General features: G+C 48.2%; 2 protein-coding genes across 2 annotated transcripts in view; one reads left to right on the forward strand and one right to left on the reverse strand.

Annotated features, from left to right (window-relative positions):
- LOC149336694 (CMP-sialic acid transporter-like) overlaps positions 1-11565 on the reverse strand; it is a 150968-nt gene extending 139403 nt beyond the window's left edge. The window contains exon 1 of the mRNA XM_089553048.1: positions 10561-11565. Within this exon, the coding sequence (XP_089409174.1) occupies positions 10561-10572 (12 nt within the window). The 5' untranslated portion in view covers positions 10573-11565. The remainder of the gene's footprint in view (positions 1-10560) is intronic.
- LOC149336696 (uncharacterized) overlaps positions 1-20559 on the forward strand; it is a 29659-nt gene extending 9100 nt beyond the window's left edge. Inside the window, exons 2-3 of the mRNA XM_089553050.1 lie at positions 7697-7871; positions 18764-20559. Of these exons, the coding sequence (XP_089409176.1) occupies positions 7697-7871; positions 18764-18903 (315 nt within the window). The 3' untranslated portion in view covers positions 18904-20559. The remainder of the gene's footprint in view (positions 1-7696; positions 7872-18763) is intronic.
- Positions 20560-23290: the final 2731 nt, after the last annotated feature.

Genomic DNA, 23290 nt, shown 5'->3' on the forward strand with positions numbered 1-23290 from the left:
AGCCATCGCTAAGCATCAGCACAGACCTTATTTTACAGCAATTCTTTTTCGGACTCGCTGTTCAGACTCTACAAATAATAAGCCTTCACGTTTGGGCCCAAAGCCAGCAGTAGAGAATGCGTGGGAGCTATTACCCAGTCCATAATTTTTAGGCGGCAGACACAAAAGGTGAAACAGCCAACAAAATATAGCAGGTGCGGAATTCTCTATATGTTCTTTTTCCTCTTCTTTTGTGTTTTTATTATTAGTAGAAGCCAGCTGTGACGTTATGGTTTATGGCTAGAAATATGACACGCCGATTCCAATGTCAAGGGCATCGTAAAGGAAGCAAATGAACTGGTTGGGAAGAGAGTAATTACATTCGTCCCACAAGGAATTGCTGTGAAATGAAGCTCCTGAGCAAGGAAGATGTGTCGGATGTATATGTAGGAAAATGATAAGTGTAACGATAAGGGACAGGAAGCGAGCAGAGTGGGTGAGGGAACAAACGCGGGTTAGTGACATCCTAGTCGAAATCAAGAGGAAGAAATGGGCTTGGGCAGGGCATGTATATGCGAAGGCAAGATAACCGGTGGTCCTTAAGTGCAAGAGATTGGATTCCAAGAGAAGGCAAGGATAGCAGAGGACGGCAGAAAGTTAGGTGGGCGGATGAGATTAAGAAGTTTGCGGGGATACGGTGGCCGCAACTGGCGAAGGACAGGGTTAATTGGAGAGACATGGGAGAGGTCTTTGTTTTGCCGTGGGCGTCGTCAGGCTGATGATGATGATGATATGTAGGGCTGTAGAGGGCGGATGATATGAAGGGCGGATATGAAGCAAACTTTTTACCACTCAGCTGCCAATTTTCGTTCTATATTTGAAAATAAAATCCGAATCGACCGTGTTTGCCTGTCAGTGGGCAACAAATTACACGATAACGACCCCCCAAAAAAAACGAGAAGAGAAGCAAAGAGAACGAGATAGAAGGGCAAAAAGTCCGCAGCACGTATGTTTGCCTGCACAATGGTTTTTGCTTAGCACAGCGTCATTCTGCCATCAGTGCGCGTATGATGTATAAGCGTGTTCCACTCAACGGCTGAACCTGAATCGTTTGTCAGCTGTGAACTGCTTCTACACCATCCCTTTTTTATGCTAGATATGTGTACATGCATCGCTTTGCTGCAGTTTCATTCGTGATATTGCCGGATGGTGTTTTCCACCACGCATATGACACTACCGCTTTTCGCTCCCGTATGGAGAAAAGTTATCGCCTGCAGCGATAATGGCGGTTTGCAACTGGCACACACTAGTGCTACGACATCTGCTATTTTGCAGCATCTGCAGTGACAGGCATGAATTCTTCGACGTTTGCTTTCCTTAGTGCCAGAATGCGGATGTGCGCATTGCGCCGGCCACTCCGTTTGATCCTTCTCCAGAAATAAACCAGTGTATTCCTGCTGCCGTTTCTATGTTTAATGCAACCCGACTGCTGGGCTAATTGCGTAAAGCTAGGTGAGGCAATAGGAGGATATCCAATGTCATAAGCGTACGTGCCAACAGCTTCTCAGGCGTATCGCGCACGTAATTTAGTCTCTGGATGCAGATTAATTCATCTGGACGTCGGCAGCTGCTCCGTACATGCCAGGAAACGCACGTGATACGAACCATGCGCACTCAATACCTCGTCTCATTACTTGTGCAGCATTGGGGAAGCAACACGCCGTGCTCGGCTCCTCACGAAGGTCGAATTCGCGAGAATTTTTGCCCCTGAAAACACTTCCTGGACACACGACAGTTGCAGAGTTGTGTAATCGGTTATGTGATAGTCATAATAACGTATAGTTATATCATTACATTCGGATATGACGCAAAAACTCGGAGGCTGATGAAAAAGTTTGGCCCTAAATTGAAGACAGCGCAACGAGCTATGGAAAAGAGAATGACGGGTGTAACTTTTGGACAATGAAGAGGAGAATGCGTCAGGGAAGAAACGTGAGGTAATGGCATCCTAGCCGAAATTTATCTATTTATTTCAAACTACTGCAAGCCAACACTATAGTGTGCTATGCACGGGGGATATAGAAATCATGTAAACAAAGAATGGCACAAGTAAAGGACGTTCACGAGCTTGCAAACAATAATACAAACAAAAATGACCAAGACTCATTCGCTATAACAAATGCTTTTCAAGTGCTTTGCTAAAAGTGGAAGACTGAAGAATGGCCCTGGGAAGGGAGTTAAAGTCAGAAACGGTCCGCGGGAAAAGGCTTTGCTTGATTGCCTCAGTTTTCGCAAGAACTGGTTCAAGGAAATGGCTTCCAGACTGGTGAATTCGTCTTGATGATAACTGTTCGAGAATTTCGCGAAAAGGCATGTTTAGTACATGCGTTAGATACTAAATCAAGAAGAAATAAGCTTGAGCAGATCATGTAATGCGAAGGCAAGCTAGCCGATAGTATAGTAGGGTAAAGGAATTGGTGCCGAGAGATGGCAAACGTATCAGACGGCAGCTGAGAGTGAGGTGGACGGAGGAAATTAGGTAGTTTGCGCAGATATAGTGGCCATAGCTGGCACAGGACTGGGTTCATTGGAGGCTTTTGCTGTACAGTGTATGTGAGTGTACTGTTGACGGTAAGGATATGACAGAAGAAGTGATCATACTTATTTAAGATTGGCTTGGTTTATTGGGGTTTAGCGTCCCAAAGCAACTCAGGCCATGAGGGACGCCGTAGTGAAGGGCTCCGGAATAACTTCGACCACCTGGGGTTCTTTAACGTGCACTGACATCGCACAGTACACGGGCCTCCAGCAATTTGCCTTCATGGAAATGTGACCGCCGCGGCCGGGATCGAACCCGCGTCTTTCGGGTCAGCAGTCGAGCACCGTAACCACTGAGCCACCGCGGCGGGACTATTTAAGATTGAAATCACCAGTTGTTAGGCTCAAGGACGAGGGGCCTGAAAGCAAACGAATATGAAAAAAAAAAAAAACTTTTGCGATCACAGCGGCGACCCGCATTGGAGCAATGCGCAAGAAAAACGTCCACATACTATATTCACGTCCGCGGCTGTTCTAACGTCCGTGTACTTTATCGACGTCCATGGTTATTTGGACGTCTAAGTGCATTTTTTCTCGCTTTTTCGCGTTTAAATAATGACCTCATCAACCGAATTTTACCCATGGCAACATTTTATCACACTCTATCTGTCGCAATCACACTTTCGAGCATTTATCTTCAGAGAGCGACGTAATCGTGCGGACAAAATTTGCTGACACGTTTTGCTTACGCGACAGAGCCATATAATGTCTCGCATTTATCGCATTTATAAATAAGTGCAGGTGTGGAAGCACGGGTAAAGTGCAACGACAAGTCACGCTGTCATCGTACTGCACCGTTTTAGTATGCGCGAACGCGCAATGAATCTCGGCGATGTGTAACTCGAGACAAGGCACCCGAGAGAACGTTCTCTTCCACGTTCATTTACTTATTTTCGCTCTTGGCAGCCCCTCCTTCCCCCAGTAAACGCTTTGGGACGTCGGCACGCCCAAGGCCGACGAGCCAATTATCGCCGCTTTATGCAAACGAGATGCGTGCGACGCGTGGGGCGCCCGTACGTTTCCACGCGGTGGTCTATGGCAGCTCGGACTGGCGAAATTTCCGCCGCATCTCGAGGCCAATTTAGTTAGCGGCGTGACGAACCACAGTGCACGGAGAAGTCGGGCGAGGCGGGCAAGTAGGCAGGCATGGTGGTATGCGGTGTGTATCTGCAACATTATACTTGTAGAGTGAGCCATGCACGTTACGCCCTCGCCTGGTTACTTAGTGAAGATGCTCAAGGACAGGTCTGACGTACGTAGGAGCACGCAAGGAAACAAAGAGTCTAAAATAAATTCAGCGGGTCTTTGCTCCGGTGAAGGAATGCAGGAATGCAATTACTGATGCAGGAATGCAATGTGGAGATGCCTCGAGCGAAACTCTCGACAAACGCTGACAGAGAAAAACTGTGTTGCTTACTCGCACATTACCATTGACACTTTGAGCTCTTTTTTTGACTGAAACTCAACTTTCAGCACACAAAAGCAATTGCGTGTGATAGCTTCAGTAGAAAGCGGAGAGGATCCCCTTGGAAGTCACGTTGGTCATGTCAAAGACGTAGTCTGTATGTACATGTTACAGCTCGGACTCTTGTTAAGCTGTAGCAGCGCCCAACATCTGCGACACACGATAGGCAAGCCAATATTCTCACCCCCCCCCCCTCCTCTCACTTCTTTGTCCTCGTCTTGTGGGAAGTTTTTTTAATAAATGTGAAGGTTTAGATGCTGTGAAAGTGTCTTCTTGAAGGCTGCTTATGCCTCGCATGATTAAAACGTATTTATGCCGCATATTGCATGCAAACATGTAAATTACTGCGTAAATGACCATTGCGCTATCATCCACTGAATGCATTTCTAGAGATAATAAGTCAGGTTCTGTTATCTCTACAGACGTCACAGAATATTGGTTGCAAAGAAAAAAGAAAAAAAAAACCCGGCCGCTTTCTGTGTACATAGAAACTGCGAGGATGAGCACAAGAGAACATTTCACAGATCCCACCTGACCTGAATGCTTAGTAATTGTCCCTGCCGATTTTTCAGTGCAAACGTCCTATAGCGCCGGTAAACAGCAGCTGCGCAAAGCTAATGAAAAAATGCTGGCTAGTGACGCTTCTCCTTTGGATTATGCGGGCGAGTCTAAGAAGAGTACATCTAACACCCGTGAGGCAGGACCCGCATGACGGAGGTATCAGCATGGTGGTTATGTTTCCTGCTTTATATATGTTCTTGCGGTGCAGTCTGCGATTTATTGTATGGTCTTGCTGATATCCATATCTCGCCGGGTTGTAAGACGCCATCACGTGGACGGAAGCGTCAGTAAAGGCTATGGTATGATACAACTTAAAAAAAAAAAACAGCAGTTGCTAACACTGGACCACGGACCGCGGCGTTATGTATTACTCCGCTGGCCGATCGTAACAGTAAACGAAGTCAACTTTTTAATGTGTCACTATCTTAAACAAGCCAGGTGCCAAAACTGTAGAGCTTATCATTTTTTTCTTGTGATAAGCTTCTTATTTAGGTATAAAAGAAAAGTTTCAACAACGGTCTACTTTTTCTTCGCGGAGGAATTCTGTGAGGCGGTCCTGAATGTGGGCGGAGCTTCACTGCAGACTTAAGTTGTATCCGACTATAATATAGTGCAGCATAACAGGAAAAATGGCATGGTTTGTTCTAATCATCACATCCTTAGTACAAAGGCGCTGCTCGGATTTCGCATTGCTCGATGGTGAAGCCATATGCGTCACCCATGTAGGGAATACGGTTTAAAACTGCAATATCACGCACCGTGCCTAGTTTTATCTTTACCAGATTCATAGCTTGGGTAGAAGTGAAAATAATCCGATGCACACGCCATATAACAAGGGATTTGACTTGCTGGTGTTCGTGGTCGAATTCGGACGGTACTTATGTTCAAACATTTTCTGTAAAAAATTCCTCCTTTATATATGTTTACTATTTTTGGCACATGTACTATCTTTAGCAACATTCTACCTGCTTTAAGATTTTTTTCCCTTTGTTTGAATTATTAATTCTTCTTAGGAGCCGAGAAAATGAAGAAAATACGGGCTTCCATTCTCTAAAAGAATACTTTTATCAGGCACAGTAATATCCGAAAAAATTCACAATAATTCGAATCAAAGATTTTTTTCCCCACTCTGACTACAGTTTTCTTCAGTGAAACGGTAGAATTCTTTCGGTTCGTCAGCTGGGATAGGTTGGATGCTATTCACATTCACGTTGGGAACCGGAAGCTTACGATAAGGAAGATACAGTGTACCTACTTGAAAGTGGTTTTCAGACACCGCGATTGCTTTCACAGAACTCCCTGAAGTACTTATATATCTTTGAAGACGTTTAAACCACAGTAATGCACGAATTGTTTTGAAACATTCAGCGACTCTTGATCGCTGCACTTAGCGAAACAGGCGACGAGCACTCACGACACGAGGTTACGTGGGAATGTATCCGTCGACACGGACACGTGGTTATGCTGCTTACACTGGAAAGCGATACAACCATTTTCATACTTCCTGCGATCCGCTACTGGCGACTGATGTATTCCGAGACTGTTGTCAGCATATCTGTCATTTTTTGCCCTACTCGTCTTTCGCTACGAACACCGTGCTTTTTGCATGCACGTTTCCCAACTAGAAATCCTGAAGCGGCGCCTGAAAGAGTTTTCACGCTGTTTCGAGAGGATGTGTTCCTTTTATGACGTCCCAAACAATATAGACGCGGCTATACTTGACATTGACCAGTTCACATCAAAGGTTAGAAATTTTATGTATTAACCTAGAGTAAACCTTCTCGTTTCCTGATGTTAAGCTGTAGAAAATCGAAACATGTAAAACGGAAGAATTTGCGTCGAAAATATTTTACGCATCCCCTCTAAAACCCATCAGAAACGGCGAATATTCGCGCCATCACTTTGAGCTTACTAATAATCCAATTTCAGAATACACTAACACCCGTTTTCTCTTAAAACAGCTTCCTAAGATAACGTATTATTTCGATCCGCCGAGGTGGCTAGATGGCTACTGTGTGAGACTGTTAAGCCCAAGATCTTGGGCTCGAATTCCGGCCGCAGCTGGTGTGTTTTATTGTGCAGTAGAAATGCGGAAACGGCCGTTCGCTGAGCGATGGGAGTGCATGCGAAAAGAACGCAGCTAGAGAAAATCACTCTGCAGCTTTAAATTATGGAGTTCCTCGTAGGTCACGTGCCCTATTTCGGACATAAACCGCACATGTAAGTAGCGTCATCACTATCAGCAGCAGCTTCACTACTCCTACTGCAGGGCAAAGGGTTCCATACCTACCCAAAATACAGTGTCCTTCGCCAGTTGCGGCCACCGTATCCCGGCAAACTTCTTCATCTCATCCGCCCACCTAACTTCCTGCCGCCCCCTGCTACGCTTGTCTTCCCTTGGAATCCACTCAGTTACCCTTAAGGGCCAGCGGTTATCTTGCTTTCCCGTTCCATGCCCTGCCCAAGCCCTTCTTTATAGCATAGTACCATTTCTTTAGTAGCAAATCAGTTTAAAACTCATGGTTCGTCCCATTTGTTTATCCTTTGTTGTTTGATGCGTTGCTAAATTTACGTTTGTCAATATGTATTCATCCCTGCCGAGACCTTTAGTACGACTCACGCAGGTAAAATTATCTCAATATGCTGTGCGTATAGTATTAATTGATACAGAACTGCTAAGCTTCCAGATGTTTCGGTATGGTTTCTACATTACTTCCGTATGAAGTGGGACGTCATACGGAGTCCGCCTGTATTTCTGTTTCTCCCCATGAGTTAACCGTCATGTGCAATGTTGCACGAGGGACGGGCGTTAACAGCGAAACCGAACCATGGGGCTTTTCTATATATGTACAGGGTTGGTCAAAAGTTCCCAGGTCATAGGGTCTGCTTTTCATCGAAATATACTGGTATTTAAGATGCCGACAAAGCTATCAAGGCTCTCAAAGGGTAGAATGATCTTTCTTCTAACCTCTGCAGGTGTTGTGAGCTTCGATGGTACCGTGACTGCGTGACTATACTGCTCGAAAGCAAACCTTGTGGCCTGAGAACTTTTGTCTGACCCTTTATATCTTCCATTTGAATGCATTTGCGCAGAGGAACAATGTGGGCGGTCCGTGCCGGAACAGCAACCACTGCCGGCCGGAGCTGTGCTGCCTGCAAAGCCGGGACCACAACCGAACGTGCCAGCCGATGGCCAAGATAGGCGAACCCTGCACCGAGTTCCAGATCAAGGGCGGATCTTACCCGGACCACTGCCCTTGTCTCCAAGGTACACGCGGCCGAGGCACTTTCGGGGGGGTGTCCGCGATACCCTTACAAAAAAAGTTTTAGATAGTCTGTAGTGTTTCTATAGACAAATCCCAGAGAACAGTCTATAGGCAATACAAATGCCATAGACAGTCTATAGGCAATACAAATGCCATAGACAGTCTATAGACAATCTATAGATTTATGGCCATATAATTTTAGTAGACTTTTGTCTATAGACTATGAACAGACATAAAGCAATATCTATAGGAAGTCAGTAGAGTCAATAAGACGTCTATAGACTGTCTATAGACCATTTTTATAAGGGTAACACCAGCCTTATGATTTTGACATGTTACACTATACTCGAAATTCATTTTTGCAGCGCTCATCAACAACCAGGGACGAGGAGACATGCAGATATTGGGAATGCTTGACATCAACTACACATTTTACTTGCTAAAGGGAGGATAAATATACAGAGCTTCCTTAGTTCGCACATGCACATGCAGATAGAAGCAATGAACGACATATTGCAACAAAAAAATACGTTCAACAACCGGAGAGGAGGTTACAAAAATGTGCCGCTTACCGAAGAAGTTATGCGAAGGAAGTGACAAAATTTAAAGTCGGCAACTCGAGATATGGCGGTACAAAAAAAAAGCTACGTAGCTTTACACTCACTTTCTGCATTGTTCATGAAGACGGCTGCCAACGTTTACTCTGGCGCTGAGTCTGTACTTAACATACCTGTTCGTTCAAATGCTGGAATTCAATTCCAGAGCTTGCAATGCCATATTGACCTCTACTTTTATTTTTATTGCTAAATTTTTTATTGGTCGCATCTGCGTGCGCATGCGCGACGGCAACGTTGTATGTATACAATTAGCAAACAAGCCTGCTATTAGCAAGTAGAAAAAAAAACAAAAAAATCCACATAAAGCCTGCTCAACAAATGATACATGTGAATGCGTCTGCGGCGAGGTTGTAGCTGAAAACGATGTCTCACGAGCGCTTTCTCTACTGATCGGAACCAAACCCAATACATATCTCTCGATGTAGCACGGCCAGTTCGAGCGCGATCGAGCCGCAACATGCTCGACACCGAGGCAGTTGCCAAATCGCGATCGAGATTTTCGATCCAGGTAGATGAGCTTCCTGTTCTCAGTTGTTATTGAGTGCATAGCATTTACCAGCTGTGACGGTCGCTTTAAAAGCTACTGCGCTGATCTTCTTGGCTTGAGTTATCAGTCTGTTTCGTGCACACGACAAACTATGAGCTGGCTCATCTTCAAAGTGCAGAGCTTACAACAGTAAATGACCGTTATAAGCGTCGGTCACAGCTTCAGGCAGAATCTGTAACATAATGCCTATGTGGGAGTAAACAGGTAGTAAAAGGGTGTAAAAAGACAGCTTACACCCTTTTTTACTCCTTTCTGCTTATAGCTTCAGAAGTAAACAGAGAAAGGTACTCTTGGCCGCACATGGCGACTACGCCGTCACTGTGTAAAAACCTTGATCATAAGGATGATGAGAGGTGAACGCTGCGATACTACCAAACCGTTGTGTCGCGCACGTTCACCGTACAGCCCCTCATTTTCTATTCGACATTGCAGCAAGTCTGCCCTTTTCGTGTTCCGCTTAATTCTGACTTGGTGTTTACATTGCCAGGTTATTAAATTATTCGCGTATTCACCAATAGCATCCAAACTGGTTGTACCACCGAGCAAACGTGTTATAAGAAAGAAATCTTAGCCTTCCTGTACTGTGGAACTTAAGCCTTGACTTGCGTGATGCATTTATCTTGCGGTACAAAATCCTTCTAAGTGGACATGCAACTGTTACACCCACTTCTATCAATCTGCCGCAATGAACGGCAAGTCCGCTGGAACTTACTGCGGCCAGTATTCTGCAGAACGAGCACTGAAAAGCATGAGAACTATGTACCGTGGTAGAGCATGGCGCTGGATATTGACTTGCAACGCAGTTTTGGCAGTTCATTGCAGAGATCACCAACACCGGATGTCCAGAGCACTGTTTAGTCAGGATATCCACGAACATTTCTCACGGCGGGCCGTTCGGAAACATCTCATTTTTTTTTGTTTGTTGGTTGGTTTCTGGCGTGTTCGGAGTTTTCTGCTTGAAGGGTGCGGTGGCAGATGCACCACTCTATCTCTTTGTTCCCTTTCATAGTCTCATAGTGGCAAAAGATGTATCTTAACAGAAGGCGCAACCAAGAAGATACGTTGATCCGTTTATAACTAATTGCATGTCACGCTAATGCATATACTTGGGATGCCGCACGAAGCAGTTATGACAAGCATACTCAGAGGGATATGGTCGAGTTCGTCGCAGTTTTTATACCTACAATAATCTGATCAAATGAGAAATGATTTTGCACGACGAGTTGAAAATTGTATAGCCCAAAAAAATAGCACATTCATTACTCACTCATGCCGGCATATTACAGACTGATGAACAAGTAACTTTAACGTAATTGCTAGAGGCGATGCTAAGAACACACGAAGGTACATTTTTTTGTAAGGTGAGGGCGAGCAGCATATTTTATGAAATGAATACGATGGTGATGGACTGACTGAATTTTTCAAAGTTGAGGATTGAGGATGAGGCGCAAAATGAGGACATTTGCTCTGCCTTAGTAACGAGAGAAGCTCGAGCAGCCAGATGTGCAAAAATAAATCGTTACTCACTTCACGTGACATCTCGAAGGTTGTTCGCAAGAAGCAGACGACGTTTCGGGCTACATGAAGTCCGTGCGGGCGTGGCTCCACCTCGCGGGTGTGTCGTGCAACTCAGCCCAGCCGGCGCTCTCGCGCGACCCACTTAACAGCGTTGGCGGGAAGTCCGGTTTTCCGCTCTCTTTTTTTCTACGCACTCAGCGAATGAAAGGCAACATGGTGGCCGGTCTCTCTCACGTGCGCCGACGAAAACCGGATTCGACAGGGTCTGCCAGCTGGAGCTGGTTCCATGCGGAGCGGCCGGACTTCAAAGCGTCATATACTCTTGCTCTTGACACTTCTGCGATGCTGGTTGCCGGGATGGCGGAATAAAGATGACGGATTGGCACTTGGTCGATAGAAGCGTCGTTAATTGTCTTGTAACAGAGTGTATTTCTTGCGACCTCCAGCCGTCGAGTCCATCCATGCACGAACTCTTTTCCAACAGAATTTCTTCAGGCGTGGGAAAATATGAAGCGGTTCACGCATTCCGAACGTTCACAGCGCTTCTTGGAATTTCAGCATCATTCACTTCCACTTCTGGCAAGACTTTTGAAGCCCCAAAGAAGTCACAATCTTGCACTTTCGCACGCACTGAGAACTTGTCTTTCGGTCACTTTTGATGCACAGGAGAAATAAACCAGCGTAGGTGGCACTAGTCATCTCCTTTCCGAAGCGTGGACAGGCGCTGGGACAAAGAAAAACCTGTCGAGAAATCACTGTGAGATAACTTTAGTCACTTTTTCTTCACTGTATGGGAAGACATCCCGAAACTGAACTCGCAGTTCTGAGCTTCACACATTAACGCGGGGTCGGCACAACAGACATAGTATCTCTTCTTGGGTTATCGCAGAACAAGATTAAGTGCTTCGTGGGCTACTCCTTCGCGGCTTAAAGGAAAGTAGCTTATCGCGACTACCGCGACGCTAACACGCGGCATTGCACAGCGGGTCTTTCCGCGTTGAGCGGCGCGGCCGCTCCAAGTCCCGTTACAGCGGCGCACACTGGCCGTAGTGGAGAGGGCGGCTAGCCGCCGGTTGGCATGGAGAGAAGTGCGTCGACTTCTTTTCCCTCTCACTGCCGCTACGCGCTTCATAGCGTGCATAATTAGTTCTGTTGCTGTTCGCTTTTTACTCTTTTGTATTTTATACTTCTGAAGCGAGGACGAGTTTTATTTTTGTTGCGACGAGTTTGCCGCTGCGAGCAATGGGGTCCCTCCGCTAGGTTTATATGTGTGTGTGTAACGTCTGTGAGTGTGTGGGAGAGGCAGAAAGAATAAAAAGCCGTGGGAGTGAAACCGGGTAAGAAACATATGTGGCGTGTCACAGTTCTGCGGGTACTAGCCGTGCCCGTACGCCCTTACTGCGACGTTTCTTATTCCGTTTTGCGCTTGGAGCTATGATATATGCGACGGTCGTCGGTACAGTTGCTTGCTTGGCGAATTGACTCCGCACACACAACAAATATAGCTGTCAGCAAAACAGGTACAGGACGAAAAAAATTGCGAGGACACTTTGGCAACTAAAGTGTTGAGAGGCGAAAGCCGAGGACACTATGCCGTGACGACTTCGGGCGGATGTGACGTCACATCATTCCCGTGACTATATCGACGTAATTTCGACATTTTTGTCTATATTAATAACTAATTACTCTACAGTCATCAAATTTGGCTTCTGGGTTGACTTTTCCTCGTATATCTGAAGGAAACATTGGTTTTCTTCTATATTTTTTAGTTCCCGAGTTAAACGCGTGTGACACGCCTTGTTAATGGACGGAAGACAGTATGAGCCATTAAAAGCTTCCGCCTTAATGCAAGAGACGACATCAACAGGCGCTATGTGATAATCGGTTTCGGTTACTGAACGTTTTAGCCGCTGTTTGCTTCGCAGCTGAAAGCGAAAAAAAAAGTGCTAGTGTCGTTAATCCTGTCTGAAAGGGAAGGATGAGTTAAAAACCCTCCAATGAAGGAAGCTGCGAGGAGGACGGTACGGTAGAAGAGTTACAAAATATAGAGATGGAATGAACAAATCAGGCTGTGCTTGGTAAGCGGAGATTTGCATGCGACGTATCTTCTGGCTAGCCTTAGGACTGTCTACTTTCCATTGTGATCGGCTTTCCGATGGGCTGCAGGCAATTAGGGGACGTTAATCTTAACGGCGAAGGATCTCCTCCATCAAGCTACTCCTCACAGGCTTCGCAGGGTCGTAGCAGGGCCCGTGATAGCTCAGGAAACTATGAAGAGCTTGATCGCAGCTCGCGTGACAGTGCATGTAATTATTGGGATAGATTACTGTCGTGTCCGGTCGCTGTGTTGAATGCAGCGAAAGACGCACACGGTACTTTTAGACTTCGTTTATTTAAAGCCGATGAGGGTGCGACCAGCGTCGACCGAGGCAGGAGCCGAACTGGCCGCCCGAAGAAAGGAGGGAGCGGAGAAGCGTCCACGGGAGGGAGTGGCTTCCCAGAACAGGAGGAGGGTGCGGGGGCGCACCATGGGGGGCATCTGGCGACAGCGTGCGACGAAGGGCAAGTGGTCGTTAGGAGGAGGATGCGAGTGGTCGTTAGGAGGGGAATGCGAGTGGTCGTTAGGAGGGGGCGCACACACACAAAAGCAATAAGGGGACACAACACTTCCTTCCCCCTTAGAAAGTTGCCTGGTATCGTGCAGGGGGTCGGCGCTCACGCGTGGAGGCGCGCTGGCTTTGTGCGCTCGGGGGAGAAACACTTGTAGGCTGGCTGTTGTTCGCTGTGTCTCCTAGGTCTGTCCTGGGCGAAGTCTCTTCTTCCGGGAAGAGGTGCCAGGCTATGTGGGAAGATGGTGCACGTGTTCTCTCCGCTGGCGGACAGCTCTCAGACGGCGTCGTAAATCTACGCAGCTGGTTGAGATGTCGGCGTGCTACTGTGCCATGTATGTTGACGAGCCAAGAGCGCAGGCCTATGCGTCTGACAATTGTAGCTTCCTCCCAGCGTGGCTTTTTCAGAAACTGTCGGGCGAGGACGCGCTGCCCCTCATTAAGCGTGCCGCAGCGCGGAATTGCTTTTTCTTCCCGGAACGTCTCTGCCTTTGGCTCGGGGAGGATGGCTGTGAGCTGGGTTCGCATTTCACGCTCGAACATCATTTTCGAGGGGGTCTCGCCTGTTGTGCTCTGAACCGTCGTGTGCTGCTTGAAGAGAAAGCGCGCAAGGCGGCGCTGCAGCGAGCCTGTCTGATCTCTTTCAAGGGCGCGTTTTAGCTCGGCTACGTAGCGCTCGGCTTGTCCGTTTGTCGCTGGGTGGTAGGGGGCCGATGTAACTGAGGAGATCCCGTTGTCGCGATAAAACTTGAGAATCTCCGCAGACACAAACGGTGTTCCGTTGTCCGACACTACCTTGCGTGGCAGGCCGAACGTTGCAAATAGTGATCGGAGGTTGTCAATGACTGCTGCCGAAGTCGTCTGTCCCATTTGCCTTATCTCAAGCCACTTTGTGTAGGCATCTACGACCACAAGGAAAGTGCAGCCCTCAATTGGTCCTGCAAAATCAATGTGCAGTGTGTGCCATGGTGTGTCTGGCTTTTCCCATTCTGGGACAGGAGCTTTCGGCGGGGCGCTCCGGCTGCTCTGGCAAGGCTTGCATTCTCGCACCACTGTTTCGATGTCGTTGTCAATGCCAGGCCACCACATGTAGCTTCTGGCACACTTTTTCATTGCAACGATGCCCCGATGTCCGGCGTGGATGAGAGACATAGCTTGTGCGCGTAGTTCTCTCGGCATCACAACTCGGGACCCAAATATGATGCAGCCGCGATGGGTGCTCAACTCTGTAGCTCGCCTGCGGTAAGCGTCGAAGTTGTCCCCTTTGAGTTTATGCACGTTGCCTTGTTGAACAGCTGTGTAAACTAGCCGGAGAGCTGCGCACTTCTGCGTAGATGCTGCAACTCTGCCTGCTGTAAGCGGAGGTTCTGGCAGTGCTTCGAACATCAGAACGTCTCCTGGTGGAAATGGTTCGTCAACAGTTGCGTCTAGTGGCAGACGGCTTAGCGCATCGGCGTTTTGATGTTTACTCCCATTGCGGTAGACCAGAGCGTAGTCGTACGCTGAGAGTTTGATGGAATGCTGCGTCGGCTCGATGACACCTTGCTGCTCCAGTTTGTCCAACTCTTTTTCAACTGAATCTCGGAGAGCAAACGGCACCGGCCTGGCCTTCAGAAATTTGGGTTGCGCGTTGTCCAACAACTCCAGTGTGACCGGGGGCCCTTCGTTTCCTGGAATCTCTTCCGAGAATACTCTTTCGTATTTCTCTTGCAGTTGCTCAACCATGTTCTGGCTCGGCGTCTGGTGTATGCCGCATATCATCACGCCTAGTGGAGAAAACCAGTTTCTCCCTAGAAGGCTTGATCCTGTGCCCTTCACAACAAGCAGAGGTAGCGTATGGGTCTGGCCGTTGTAGTTAACCTGCACGTTGGCAGAGCCCAATAGTGGCAGATTCTGTCCTGACCACGTTCGCAGGTGCGTGTCGTCTTGTTGCAGGGCGGGTGCGTCAGATGGCCATGAAGTTCGGAACGTGTCCTCACTGATCAGAGTACAGGCTGCGCCGGAGTCCACCTCGAACTTAATCAGCTGGTGATGTACGCTTACTTCTGTAAAAATCTTCGGTCGCGTGCCGAGATTCATGGTGTTCAGGTCGTACAACACAGATGGTGTTGCTGATGTTGTTCCATGGAGATCAGATAGCGGCGTATTCTCTGAGGCGTTGACGCTGTGATTAGGCTGGGAAGGTGACTTTATCTTGGCAAGTCTCCGTTTCGTAATGCATGCTCTTTCGATATGCCCTCGCTTGTGGCAAAAATTACACGTGGCTGACTGGAATCGACATCCCTGGGGGTTGTGTTGGTCGTCACACCGCCAGCAGCGTTGTGCCTTTTTGACCGATTTTACAACAACAGAAGGCTTGCGCACCTGGTTGCTTGTCTGGTGTACCGGCTCGGTGTTCCGGCGAATCCCTCTCTGCTGGTGACCGGCGCTCTCCGCTCGAACGGCGATGTCGTAAGCTTTGCTGAATGTGAGGTCCTTCTCAGCGAACAGGCGCTGCTGCAGTGACTCGTCACTCAGTCCGCCACAAATCTGTCGCGTAACATCACGTCCAATAGCAGAAGAAGCTGCGTCTCCCTCTTGCCCGGTAGCTGTTGTCGACAGCGTTCCAAAATTGCAGTCGGCAGCGAGCTTCTTGAGCGCGGCTACGTAGGCGCTCACAGTTTCTCCTCCCAGTTGATCTCGTCGTTGGAAGCGAGCCCGGCTGTAGACCTCGGATGGCCTTGGGTCGTAGTGCTTTTGCAGCGCTTTTACGATGTCGTCGTAAGACACTGCCGCTGGTGTGCTTGGCTGAATAAGGGCGCAGACAGTATCGTAGGTCTGCTCCCCGCACAGCGTCAGCAGGTTGGCCCTCTTCAAGGCTGGGTCTGTGATGTTGTTAGCTTCAAAGTAGAACTGAAGGCGTCCAACCCACGATGACCACGATGAGCCGTTGAATTCTGGTATCTGATTGGGAAACCCTCGCGTAGCCATGGCTTGTCAATAGCGTTGCGTAGCGCGGGTCGAATCCACTTTCTCGTCGCCACTGTCGTGTCCGGTCGCTGTGTTGAATGCAGCGAAAGACGCACACGGTACTTTTAGACTTCGTTTATTTAAAGCCGATGAGGGTGCGACCAGCGTCGACCGAGGCAGGAGCCGAACTGGCTGCCCGAAGAAAGGAGGGAGCGGAGAAGCGTCCACGGGAGGGAGTGGCTTCCCAGAACAGGAGGAGGGTGCGGGGGCGCACCATGGGGGGGCATCTGGCGACAGCGTGCGACGAAGGGCAAGTGGTCGTTAGGAGGAGGATGCGAGTGGTCGTTAGGAGGGGAATGCGAGTGGTCGTTAGGAGGGGGCGCACACACACAAAAGCAATAAGGGGACACAACAATTACACACTAGTATATATTTTTATGAACAATTTAATGAGGCGTGACGAATAGCGTCTCGACTTTCGCGTACTCATCGCGCGAGAGTTCAATAAGTGGTCACAAAATGAATTACTATTATGCACAGCCTGCTAGGGGTTTACCGCAGTTAAACCGAGTAGACGGGGTAAAGCAGCGGTTCATTCTTCAATTGGAAGGGACACTTAAACTCCGCCTTATGGACATGACGTCTGATCTTTAGTGGCTTAATGTCCATATATGCAGAATTGATCCTTCTCTATATTTAACATTCACAGATGTCGCGGCAAGTCCTCATACCACTACCAGCGCAGTGGTTAAGAGATGCGCCACTGCACTGGCAGGTGGCTGCTTCTATCCCAGCCACCGGTAGGGATTGTGCGACCCCATGTTGCTTTTCCCGATCAACTTATCGCACAGCTGGCGTGAAGCTTCTCCGAACTTACCTCAGTTACTACCCGAGGTTACCCGAGCAGCTCGGGTAGTAACTCGCTCGGGTAGTAACACGATCTTGTGCCTTTGCCTAGCAGCCCGAGTTACTACCCGAGCTTACCCGAGCGAGTTCCTACCCGAACTTACCTGAGTACCCAAGCTTACTCTAGCTACTCGGGTAAGCACGGGTAGTAACTCAGGTTGCTAGGCAAAGACACAGGGTCGTACCGTGAACGTACGTACGGTGCCAAGATTCTTGGTCAGTGTTGGTGACCCTATAAGCACTTTCGGACTAAAAGGGACGCCTTTCCCTGTTTAGTTCTTGCGACTTCACGGGCGAGAAATATAGGCTGCGGATAAGGGAGCAGGGGGGGGGGGGGGGTCATGAACAGAGGAATGACATTGTAAGTACCTCTCTGTGGGTAAACGCCTGTGAACCCCAGCATGAGAGGATCAGGAAAGGAAAAACAACAACAACAAAAAACTACAGGGAACGTTTACTAGATTCGAATTGGAGCGAAAGCAAGGATTTGTGCTACGTAGTAGGCGACGGTGAGCTGGCAGTGCCGCGGGACGGAGCAGATGGAAGTTGATGAATACGACGCTCTGTAGTGCACAGCGCGAAGGTGTGGTGCAGTTTAACAGGAGATGTGTTGGCTGGGGCGATTGCCTAGATTTTTTTTTTGCGCTTCGGAGGGTCCAGGTCGGGGTCGCCCTAACTCCAGCCGTGACACAAAAATGGCTGCAATTCGAATGCTTATATCCCCGCCCCGGGTGTCCAGTCTGCAAGAACCGAAATCTGGAGGCCGATATTCACCTCATGTTGTGGGTTTGCCCGGCGCTGAAGCCAACAAGAATTGGGCAGCTGGCGCTGCCGGGTTTTTCGCCCGACAATAGACAGTTTTAGTATAGCGTACGCAAAACCTTTGCGTACGCAATAACATAGGGCATGTAGAATGCGCATGCGCAGAACGCTAAAAGAAGCGTACGCACGCAATTTTCTGGAAATAGCGTAGCGTCTTTGCGGGGCTTGCGGAGACAACATGGCGGCGCCCTGTTTGCCCGCTTCGGTTCTAAAATACCTCGTCATTGAGTTATTCGGCGCTCAACTGGCAATAAATGGTGGTATTCGCTTCCGCTTTCTGTCGTTTCACTGGGACGCAATGTTATATGCGATAACTTGCAGGTACTCTTGAGAGAGCAGTCTGTTTTCAAGCCCGTAAGCCTAACGACAGGTTGTGTACACTGTCGTGATGACAACGGCCATTTTTAGCACTTCTCAAAACGACCTCAATTTTTTTTTTCGACGTGTGGTGGCGCTAGGTAGTTACCCAAACGGGGCTGAACCTGGATGTTGTATGTCTACTTAGCGCCTATTGCGGAACGGTCCGCAAACGCTCAACTAAAGGTGTTGTTCGCGCTTTGAATTTAGCGTACGCAAACATCTTGCGTGTTGCGTACGCAAAAAAACGCAAACGCTATACTAAAACTGTCTAATAGCGCTCCATGTACCGCTTGGACAAAGGGACCATATCATCGTTCACTCCTCGATTTAATTAGATCAGCGAACCTTTTCTGATTTATTTTTGCGTCCTAGCATCTATCATTACATACCGTTTTATGCCCTGAGGCAATCACCATCGCTTTAAAAAAAATCCCGAAAGGTATCGATTGGAGGAGGGGAAGAAACGGCAGTATGACAGAACTTGCAAAGACTGGCTGTTTTGACTGGCACAGAATTCAAGGAGACGTTAGCTCGACTTCTTTCTCACAAAGACTGTTTCTTTGCAGGTATCTGCTCGCTGACCCGAGACCGGCGCCGCAACCGAGGCGACAAAGGGGTGTGTGTGCCGTCGCAGGGGCAGCGCCAGGAACCACCTGGGCAGAGGCGGAGGCCCCAGTTCTCGAGCCCCGTGCTCGGACCCGTCTAACGGCGAAGGAGCTGCCCTGCGAAGACGACCGCCATCTTGCCACACAAATGTTTCATTACACTCGCCAGCACCCACTATACGCACCAAGGCTGCTCTAATTTAACAACTGAAAACCCACCACGCCATGACGACACTGTAGGGGGCTCTAGCTGCTGTACGTGCCTTGGGTGGTGGGTTAGCTTTAGCTGATGCGCTTCGTGTACTACAGTTTGATAGTAAGTTACAGTAACAAGGAAGTACATGCCAAAGTCGTTAGTGCTCATTCGTCTGTCTGTACCGGGGGATTTTAAATATTGTTCTAGGAAGAGCGGTGGAGATACTAAAGCGATTGGTCTTATTCTATCGATATGTGCTGAATTAAACGATTAGTAGGTAAGAGAAACACAAAGCGAAAGAACACGTTTTGAAGTTTCGGTTTAACAATGGTAACAAGTGCATTAATTTTGTTATCACGACAGGAGATAAGTTTCTTCTATGCGGAAATGATCTCGGTATGCAAAGAGGGCCCGGTTTTCATAAAAAAAAAAATGACGAACTTCAACGAATCAGAAACATTAACCCCAATTTAAGTATGCAGAAGTTTAAAAAAAATTGCTTTCCTGTTCGTTTTCAGAGATAATGTCGTTTCATAGGAAGCATATGCTAAATTTTTTGATTGACATTGCTCGACTTGACATGTACCGATACACGGCCGTGGGAGCTAACTGGCAGCAATTGACCGGCACAAGTGATTACTTGAATGATCATATATTTTTGTCAAAAGCCCACCGGTTGGGACGAGCGACGATTGAGCTTTCGTTGTGAATTACACTTTACTAACATTTAAGATTTGTCGGAGTATATCTTCTTTGAAAAGTTGGATCTCTTTCATTCTTTGGTTTTGTCTTACCTTCATCTCATTATAGGTACAAACCTATGACGATGTCGTTATCAAAACAGGCGATAAAAAAATTAGTCGAATATATTGGACAATAGAATCGCGAGCACGGTAGCCGTGGAAGGAGGTTCAGTGATCGAAAGCTCTTTCGTAGTTACTTTTAGAGCACGTGCTGCTATCTAGTGAGCCTATGGGGAAAATCGTATAGCTTCCCTCCAATTCATGAGCTCTGAAAAAGGTGGGAGTCACTGGGAGGTCGTTTTATACGCTCGCGGTCAAAAAATACAAGCGATTCAAGCGCATTTTAATAGGCGGTAAAGCGATTTTAAGCACTTGTTGGCACTCCTAAGAGTGGAACCAGCGCCCATAAGCACAAATTTCAACAGGCGGGGCTCTAATGCATCTCGGCGCTTTGGAAACGTCAAACTTTGCTGACTATTAGACATTTCCCGGCCCACAGCAAAAGCGGTCGAAACGCCGTAAAACATATTTCTGTCATCCTAAGCGTATGAAAAAAATAAAAAATAAAAATTGGCGACACAATATACACTCCGGATTTGAGGTTGATATGAAAGCAATTTCGGCTTAATAATTCGTTTATGAATATTATTATGATCTAGAAATCCGGAGATTAGAATCCGAGAAAGAAGGAAAAAACGAAGAAAACACCTTCACTTTCTTACCTGCTATGAGAGCCGTCCTCGTCTCTTTTTGCTCACACTTATAATTACGCACCCCGTGAGGGACTTCTTGAAGTCAATAAATTGTTTTCGTACGTCTCCCCGCTCTTTGTGTCGATGTGTGAGCCGCCTCATCGGCCGACGTGTCCGACCACCACGCTCGACGAGGTATCTGTTACAAGGGACTGCAGTATGCGGCGCAAAAAGAACCTCTTAATTGTTTACCCTTTATTGAAGAGTGTAAGTGCTTCCCAGATTTTTGTTTTGTAGCGAAAGCTACATTGGCGACGAAGTTGCGATTTCGCTGTGGCGGTGCTCCGAGGAGGCACAGAGACAGACCTTGAGCCGTTGCCTAGCAACCGCCGCAAATAGCGGACGCTGCGCGCTCGCCGCGCCATCTGGCATGACGTCACACGGCGCGCCTCGCCGCGGAGCCACCGCCGCCGTTTGGTATGACGTCACACCGCTTGCCTCGTCGTTGCGTTCTCCTCCACTCGCTCCGCCAGCAGTGTCGCATGCCTGATAACATGTCGGAGGATTGAAAAGGAGAGCTCGCGCGCACCGCAACCGCAGTTGAGGCCTTTCGCTACGTATATTCTGGCATAGCCGACCTAAACCACTGTTTCATGTTTGCGGTGGAGTGCGAAGGTATGGCGGGACCCCATTACACGGTCTTTTCTCTGAGGCGTGATTTGGCTCGCTTTTTTTTCTTTCAGTAGATTTGCCGTACAGCACAAAAAAAAAGCCGCGGCAATGGCCTAGTAGTTTATGGCGTCGCTAAGTGAAGCTGCCGTGGTTGCGCAGTCTCTGGGTGGTATCCCGTATGGAGCTATGAACATGACGTTTTTTCTTTGTTTCACCTGTCATTCGGACGGAAAATATGGAATAGTTTTGGTATGTTCGGCGTGATGTTCCTCAGGTTCGGCTTCACGTTCTTCTTTGGGTTCGGAAATTGCCGAGAATGGGAGCTAGAAGAATTTCACGCTTAAAAAGTAAGGTAGGAAGACGAAGAATCCGCGCATTGGCTGGCACACGCTATATCGTGCATCCGCGGCTTGATAGGACAGTTGTACCCATAAAAAAGAATAAATAGACCATGTATTCCCGTTACTTCATTAAATGTTCTTTTGACCTAATTGTACTGCAGTATAGCCCGAATATTTTGAACACGGGTATATCGAAATATTGCCTATATCGAACAGTCAGAACATCTCTTTGAAAATCCTACTCAAAAGTGTAGCAGTATTGTTCGCCTACACCGAACTCGCGTTTTGCCGAACATGCCATATATCGAACGGCACGCTGCGCCCCTGCAAATGGCGTTTCTCCTAACAGCGCGCTCCCAAGAACCCTTTCGCGAGGAGACGGGTAGGGTGCGCTGCCGTTGGCACGTGCTGACAGCGCTAGTGCTGTGAAACCGCGTGACTAGAGGGATGTGTGGTGGCCTTCGATCTTGCCCTGATTTTCATTTCAAATCCCTGCCCTGCAGTGAAGCCAACCTAACTGAAGACTAGCGGCGGTCCTCGCCTGGCGTGCTTCGCTGACGAACGGGTTGCGGAAAACAAGTGTACCCGAATTTTAATGAGTTTATTCTGTCTATAGTGTACTGGTGACGTGTTCAAAAAATTAGCTGAGGTTTAGCTCTGGTTAAACCGGGCAAGTTGCCTAAGAAAGCAGCAACTGTTTTGCCCGAGGCGAACGCGCGTATTTATTCCCCGTTTCCCTCCCGCTTCCTCTCTCTGCTCTCCACATTCCGACACATGCGTCGAGAGCGCGCGACTATGAGGCGCGCGGCGCAGCGACGGTCCTTCCGCCTGGTGGAGCGCGGCGGAAACGGTTGCTATGGCAACGGCGCTCCATCTGTTTGACCTCGCTAGGGCTGAAGGTGAACCGTGGCCACCGCCGGGAGCTACGCGAGGGCTCGAAACATGGTGCAGTATTGCTTACGCAATAAGAGTGTGTTACTAATGTCGATGCAATGCTCACAGGAACAAAGAAGGTTTGCCAGCGATGATGACGTCATCAGGAATGCGGTAGCCCACGTTCGTGATGTCAAGGTGCACTCTAGAGCTGGCGCCGACCGACACCAAAAACAAAATCGTTTACAGTCAATTATTTACAGCGCCCATTGGTTCTTTGAGCTCATTTGCATGATTAGTAGGCTCGCAGGTCGCTTTGAAGGCAAAAAAAGGGCACCCTCAATAAACTTTGTGTTCGTACCGCTTTAAAATACCATCAGATATCTACCAGGATTTATGTATTACGTTAGTCTATGCTACTTATTTGCATGCGTTTCAAGCAGTCACGGGCCAAGCAATGAGGGTTCCCATGTCCTGCCGCTACTGCGCACAACTTTAGGCGGTGGGGTGGATAATGTGTGCGTCCAACTAAAAACCCTTGCTATTGCACCAGCACGTCAACACGAGCTCCGGAGAAAGCTAAGCTGTTCGCGACCCCGTCAAGCTGTCTTAAAACAGAATACGCGCGGCCTGTTACAGTTTGGATTGGACAAGGATGCCCTCTGTCCCCAAGGCTCTTAAAAGTGTTTGTACCTGTACCCACTTCTGCGGGGAATCGAAAATTGAAAACTGAAGATCGGTTTTGATGAAGGGAAATGACGCAGTTGCTGTCTCCCATATATCAATAGGCAACAAACCGCACCGTAGGCGAAGGGAGGAAGGTAGGAGTGAAAGAAGAAAGAGAGAAAGAGGTGCTGTAGTGGAGGCCTCCGGAATATTTTCGGCCGCCTGGGGATCTCTAACGTGCACTGACATCGCACAGCACACGGGCGCCATTTTCGTTTCGCCGCCATCGAAACGCGGCCGCCGCG

The sequence above is a fragment of the Amblyomma mixtum genome, chromosome 7 (genome assembly GCF_055824585.1).
Source record: "Amblyomma mixtum isolate Tamu chromosome 7, ASM5582458v1, whole genome shotgun sequence".
NCBI classification, from domain to species: Eukaryota; Metazoa; Arthropoda; class Arachnida; order Ixodida; family Ixodidae; genus Amblyomma; species Amblyomma mixtum.